Here is a 7,337-nt window from a genome sequence, read left to right on the forward strand (position 1 = left end):
GTACACTCGTACACTCTGTATAATACGTTATATGTAGGGATTGAATTTGATAGTTTTAAGTTGTACAAGATGTCTCTGGTACGGGTTGAGAGATGGATCGGAAACCTGCGGGTCGAGGCGGATGCCGGATCGCTTGACTGGGGCGATGGGGGGTGGTACCCAACGCTCAAGTCAGAATGGATCTGAGAGGTAGAAAGTGTGTAGAATGAATGAATACCTGGAGAGACTTTGAGTCCTCTATTTATAGGTGATGGAGAATATCTTATCTTATCTTGTTTGGCTAAGGTTTTTAAAATTTATATTTGAAAATAAACCATTTTTATTTAAAATAGAAACAAAGAAAAAAGTTGTTCCTTTTTTTTCAAATTCTGATACTAAATAGTCACCAAAAAAAATTCTGATACTAAATACAATTTGTCAGAAGAAGAAGAGGAAGGAATAGAAGAAGCATTTGAAGAAGAAGAAGAAGAAAATGATGTTAATGTTGTGGAAAATAAAAACACAGAAATATTGGAAGTGGGTTTGGTCTACTACAAGAGAAAAGAGAAGAAAGATATACTTTCACATTTATATTTGCATTCTAAGATAATAATAACTTGAATATTATGGTTTATAAATGAAATACCTTTTGTAGAAAGATATTTTCTTCAATACATAGCTGTTAATGAGTTACTTATCAAACATTCAGGCAATAACAAAATTTCATACTCTCTTAAACTTATAAGAATGATAAAGTAAACTTGTAATATTTGAGAATACTTAAACTTATAATGTTGCTTCTCCTGGTTTATATCTTCAAAATCTTATATATTAAGGTATATAGTGTGCAAGAAGATTCATGACATCTCTCACATCTTTTACAAGTGTTTCTTAACCACGAGGAATTTATATGTTCCAAAAGATGTCTCTTTATTAAAAAAAAAAACACGATTTCTTATAATATTGTACATAATATCGTTATATATATAATATATTTCAAATTTCACCCAAATAAATAAAGAATTTTGTTAACAGTTACCTAGGTTTGGTCACTGATCAAAGAGTTGACTTTTTGCTCCGCGGACATTTTCGTCCCTTACCATTGAAAAATACTTTTAAGTTCCTGACCTTCACAAAACTTAGGCAGATCAATCCTTGACAGAGGCATTTGGACGGATCAGTCACTGATGGAGGTATTTGGACGGAGGGACTGATCCGTCCAAATTTTGTAAAGATCAGGAACTTAAAAGTATTTTTCAATGGTCGAGGACGAAAATGTCTGCGAAACAAAAGGTCAGGGACCTATTTGTCCTTTTCTCTAAAATCTATTTTCTTTGTTTGTAGCTGTCCTTTATTCTAAATGTTTTTTTTTTTATTTTTTATTTTTATATTTCTATTTCTATTTGTCTCTGTACTTTCATCTTGGGATTCAAATCAAATGAAGCCAAAATCGTGTGTTGAAAATATTAAATTTTGCTGAAGACGGAAATATACACAGAAAAACGTACAAAAGTGCAATGTATCATTAGGTTTCCAAAAAATATGATTTTTTAATGAATTTTTTATTTTCATATTAAATGATGTCTTACTAATTTTAGTTGTTGGGTTTTCGCTGCAAGTGTTATCATAAATTTATTAACCGAGCAGATTCTTATAGAAAATATACAGAATTAAATTTTTCATTGTATTTGTTAGGTCTAATTAAAAAGATATGCATTAACTAAAGTATCTTTTTGCAAATATTTTAAAAAGCTTTAATAAAAACAAATATAATTCAATAGTTTCAAATTGTCATACACATTGCACAAGTGGAAATAATAATTACTCAAAGAAAAAATTGCAAGTATATATAGCAAAACAAACATATTAGTTTTAAGACGCATGCATATAAAGCAAACACACTCCTAGAAATCAGAAACGGATACCCTTGAAGATAGGATTGTAGAAAATGACTCGGTCTCTCACCATAAATCTATCTGGTATGTTTCTTTGTTGATTCTTTCGAAAAGATGTGTAAATTAAAATGAGCAAAGGCTTGCAACGAAATTCATCAAAATTATAGAAAAGATGATGTCATCATCAAGCCAACCTTCAAAAAAGTCTGTACGTAATAGTGGAGTATCAGAATCGAGTAGTTCCCAAGGAGCGCGCAACTCTGGAGGACCAACTGTGAAGTTTGCAAGGCGAACTTCAAGTGGGAAATATGTAACATTGTCAAGAGAAGACATTGACATGTCTGGAGACATGTCAGGAGACTATATGAATTATACTGTTCATATTCCTCCTACCCCTGATAATCAACCCATGGACTCATCAGTCGCTATGAAAGCCGAAGAACAATATGTTTCCAATTCTTTATTTACTGGAGGATTCAATAGCGTAACTAGAGCCCACTTAATGGACAAGGTGATTGATTCTGAGGTGAGCCACCCCCAAATGGCAGGCGCCAAAGGCTCTGCTTGCTCAATGCCTGCCTGTGATGGCAAGGTTATGAAGGATGAAAGAGGAAATGATGTAATCCCATGTGAGTGTAGGTATGACTTCAATTAAATATAACACCTAATTCCATATTAAAAGTATTATTACTTGGAAGAAATAATCCAATTGATTTTTATACAATTTTATGAACCAACCCAGGTTCAAGATTTGCAGAGACTGCTTTTTGGATGCACAAAAAGAAAGTGGCTTATGCCCTGGTTGTAAAGAGCCATATAGAGTGGGTGAATATGACGACGATGTAGATTATTCTAATAGAGCATTGCCGTTACCTGCACCAGATGGGTCTAAGCGGGATGCAAACAACATGTCTGTCATGAAAAGGAATCAAAATGGAGAATTTGACCATAATCGGTGGCTATTTGAGACCAAAGGTACCTATGGTGTTGGAAATGCGTATTGGCCTCAGGAAGATCATATGTATGGTGGTGATGGTGATGGTGGTATGCAAGGAGGAATGATAGATCCATCAGACAAACCATGGAAGCCTTTAAGTAGAATAATACCAATTCCAACTGCTATCTTGAGTCCTTATAGGTTATTATTATTCATCATCATAACAAACTACATGCACATTATAGTATATTAATTAGTTGATGATTTGAATATACTTTATTGATGTTGTTGACAGGTTGCTAATTTTTGTTCGATTAATAGTATTGGGATTCTTTTTACATTGGAGAATAGCACATCCAAATCAAGATGCATTATGGTTGTGGTTTATGTCAATTATTTGTGAGACATGGTTTGCTTTTTCTTGGATACTTGATCAAATTCCCAAGTTTTCCCCCATTAACCGTTCCACTGACCTTGAAGTCCTTCATGAGAAATTTGATGCTCCATCCCCTTCCAATCCTACAGGGAGATCAGATTTACCGGGTGTTGACTTTTTTGTATCCACTGCTGATCCTGATAAAGAGCCACCTCTGGTGACTGCCAATACAATTCTTTCCATATTAGCAGTTGATTATCCGGTGGAAAAGCTTTCATGTTATGTTTCTGACGATGGAGGTGCCCTATTGACTTTTGAAGCCATGGCTGAGGCTGCTAGCTTTGCCGACTTATGGGTTCCTTTTTGCAGAAAACATCAAATTGAGCCCAGGAATCCAGAGAGTTACTTCAACTTAAAAGTTGACCCCACAAAGAACAAAAGCAGATCAGATTTTGTGAAGGACAGAAGAAGGGTCAAAAGAGAATATGATGAGTTCAAAGTGCGCATCAATGGGCTTCCAGATTCTATTAGGAGAAGATCAGATGCCTTCAATGCACGAGAGGAAATGAAGATGATGAAACACATGAAAGAGAGTGGTGCCGACCCTTCTGAACCAATTAAAGTGTTGAAGGCAACATGGATGGCTGATGGTACCCATTGGCCTGGCACTTGGGCTTCTCCTTCTAGGGAGCATGCAAAAGGTGATCATGCTGGAATACTTCAGGTGATGTTGAAGCCGCCAAGTCCTGATCCATTGTTAGGAAGTGCAGATGACAAGATCATAGACTTTGCAGAAGTAGATATACGATTACCAATGTTTGTGTATGTATCTCGAGAGAAACGCCCGGGTTACGATCACAACAAGAAAGCAGGTGCCATGAATGCACTAGTTCGAGCATCCGCGATTCTGTCGAATGGGCCATTCATTCTGAACCTTGACTGTGACCATTACATCTATAATTGCAAGGCGGTGCGAGAAGGAATGTGCTTCATGATGGATAGAGGTGGTGAAAACATATGCTATATCCAATTCCCACAGAGGTTTGAAGGAATTGATCCTTCAGATCGCTATGCCAACCACAATACTGTCTTCTTTGATGGTAACATGCGAGCTCTTGATGGTCTTCAAGGCCCAGTTTATGTGGGAACGGGTTGCATGTTTCGAAGATTTGCACTATATGGTTTTAACCCTCCCTTGGTGGATCAGGTAAACCCTAAAAAAGGTGAAGGTGAGTCTGAAATGCAAGCATTGAGTGCTAGTGAATTTGATAGAGATCTAGATATGAACCTATTGCCAAAACGTTTTGGTAATTCTACCATGTTATCCGAGAGCATACCCATTGCTGAGTTCCAAGGTCGGCCGCTTGCAGATCATCCGGCAGTCAAGTATGGACGTCCACCCGGTGCTCTTAGGGTACCTCGTGACCCACTTGATGCCACCACTGTAGCAGAGGCCGTATCTGTCATTTCTTGTTGGTATGTATGCATGCTTTTGAATCGTTACCAACAGCATTTCTGCCAACTTCTACCAACTCTTATTTATAATTGTGTTTAATGAAAATGTCTTTATGGATGTGTCTAATAAAAATATCTTTTTTATGGTTGTGTTTAATAGAAGTGTCTTTATAAATATATTTTTTGAATGTGTCTCTTTATATATGTGTTTAAAATATAATAATTAATTATTATTGACAATAAGTTGGTAAATTATTTATAGGTACGAGGACAAGACAGAGTGGGGAGATAGGGTAGGATGGATTTATGGGTCAGTGACAGAAGACGTGGTGACAGGGTATCGCATGCACAATCGTGGATGGCGTTCTGTGTATTGTGTAACAAAAAGAGACTCGTTTCGAGGATCGGCACCAATTAATCTCACTGATCGACTGCACCAGGTGTTACGATGGGCCACAGGGTCTGTTGAAATCTTCTTCTCAAAGAATAATGCTATCCTTGCAAGTCGGCGCCTTAATTTTCTTCAAAGACTCGCTTACCTAAATGTTGGCATATACCCATTCACCTCTGTGTTCCTTATTGTGTATTGTTTCCTCCCTGCACTTTCTCTATTTTCTGGGTTCTTCATTGTCCAAACTCTTAGCATTGCCTTCTTGATCTACTTGCTTACCATCACCATATGTTTGGTTTTGTTGGCCATTCTTGAGGTAAAATGGTCTGGTGTTGAGTTAGAGCAATGGTGGAGAAACGAACAATTTTGGCTCATTTCTGGAACTAGTGCTCACTTTGCTGCTGTGGTTCAAGGACTCCTTAAGGTCATTGCTGGTATTGAAATTAATTTCACATTGACATCCAAATCTGCGGCAGAGGACGATGAAGATATATATGCAGATTTGTATATAGTTAAGTGGTCCTCCCTCATGATTCCACCCATTGTTATTGCTATGGTGAACATTATTGCCATTGTGGTTGCATTTTCTAGGACAATTTTCAGCGTATATCCAGATTGGAGCAAGTTTATTGGAGGTGCTTTCTTTAGTTTTTGGGTGCTTGCTCATTTGTATCCATTTGCCAAAGGGTTGATGGGGAGGAGAGGAAAGACCCCAACCATTGTCTATGTTTGGGCAGGTCTCGTTGCCATTACAATTTCTTTGTTGTGGATTGCCATTAGCCCACCCAAGGGAGGCGCAAAAGGTGTTAAGACAGAATTCCAATTTCCATGAAACATTAATCAACAACACTATATGTACCTAACTTTGGTATGAGCACCATGTTTGAAAGAGAAGGATGGGAAAAATTTTTGGACAAAAAGTGGAGTCTAGATAGGTGTAGAAACCAACTTACAGTATAAATATATATTTTTTTTTTTCAATTTAAAATGGGTAGACAAATCTTGGGTATTAAAAGCATGAAAATAAAAGACAAAAAATTGTGGATTAGTTTTTATTTCATATATTTCTGCAATGCGGATGAGTTGGTGTAAAGACATTGTTTTTTGAAATGTACAAAAGTATATACCTTATTTTATTTCCATTGAGCAGTAGGCATAACTCAACCAGAAAATCTCATTCTATAGTTCAAGGAGTGAGGACTATGACATAATCATGAAGGTTATCGAGATCATATACCTTAAATAATTTAGAATTTTCAATACATTCTTCTCAGATCACACTCAAGATTGAACATATGAAGCATAATATTTGCAAGAATAAACTTTTGTAGGTAGCTCATCTATACAAGATAGGCTTAGATACCATGTTCATGCTAAGAAAGAAAATGAAACAATTAATTGCATTTACTTGAACAAGACATGTTATTACAATGAATTTATTAATCAAATGACTTAGATAGTATGAAAAATGAAAAATTGGAACTAACCATCAAAGTCTTTCTAACTAATCCTTGTTAGACAAATGGCTTCTATAACAAAAGGAGGTGAACTGATTCGTCACTCACGTTAAAGAATTTTCAAAAGATTATTGACCGGTTAAAAAGGAAACAAAAACAACTACACATGGTGGGTGGCACCACCCATTTAAAAGTATCTGATGGATAAAAAATTTAGGATTTAGAATTTAGAATTTGGTGCTTAAGTTTGAGGATTAAGCATAAAATTATAATTGTTTGTAAGAAATTAGGATAGCTATATTTTTTATGGTTTTCTATTGATTTATAAAGATTTTGTGCCTTGTTTCACATGGAGTTATGATGGTTTTGGGAATTGCTATAAGTCATAACGTGTAGTGTTACATAGTGTAAAAAAGATGCAAGAATCGTTGATGTTTTGAATGTGGTCTTGTTCAGACTAAAATAGTTTAGAGTCGAGAACTCATATTGTCCCTTTAGCTTGGTACTCATACACTTTAAGGTGAATACAACTTTCTGTCATTTTACATAGCTAAGTTTCGGTAAATTCAGTAAGTAAAGTAATGAGTTTGTAATTCTTTTAAAAAAGGTTGCCTAGATTAATTAGATTCTCTTCCTATCTATTCATAGTATAATAAGATCAATCAAGGAATCTAAATTGCACGGTACTTTATTCTTGTATCTTTCCTTGGTTGAGGTAGACTTCCCTATCCTTAATTAATGATAGAATAAGATTTGTTGCTTTGCCCACAAGTCAATACCCTTTGACACTTGGCATTGTTTCCTTTCATCTACAAGGAGGGAGAGTAGTAATATCTGAGGGGCAAAA

The 7,337-nt window shown here is 35.8% G+C and overlaps 1 protein-coding gene across 1 annotated transcript; it reads left to right on the forward strand.

Annotated features, from left to right (window-relative positions):
- Positions 1,786-6,147, forward strand: LOC107621883 (cellulose synthase-like protein D4). The gene is made up of 4 exons (XM_016323864.2): positions 1,786-2,513; positions 2,617-3,012; positions 3,107-4,663; positions 4,905-6,147. The coding sequence occupies exons 1-4, from the start codon at positions 2,047-2,049 to the stop codon at positions 5,863-5,865; spliced, it is 3,381 nt and encodes a 1,126-aa protein (XP_016179350.1). The 5' UTR covers positions 1,786-2,046; the 3' UTR covers positions 5,866-6,147.

The sequence above is a fragment of the Arachis ipaensis genome, chromosome B10 (assembly GCF_000816755.2).
Source record: "Arachis ipaensis cultivar K30076 chromosome B10, Araip1.1, whole genome shotgun sequence".
In the NCBI taxonomy this organism is placed as follows: Eukaryota; Viridiplantae; Streptophyta; class Magnoliopsida; order Fabales; family Fabaceae; genus Arachis; species Arachis ipaensis.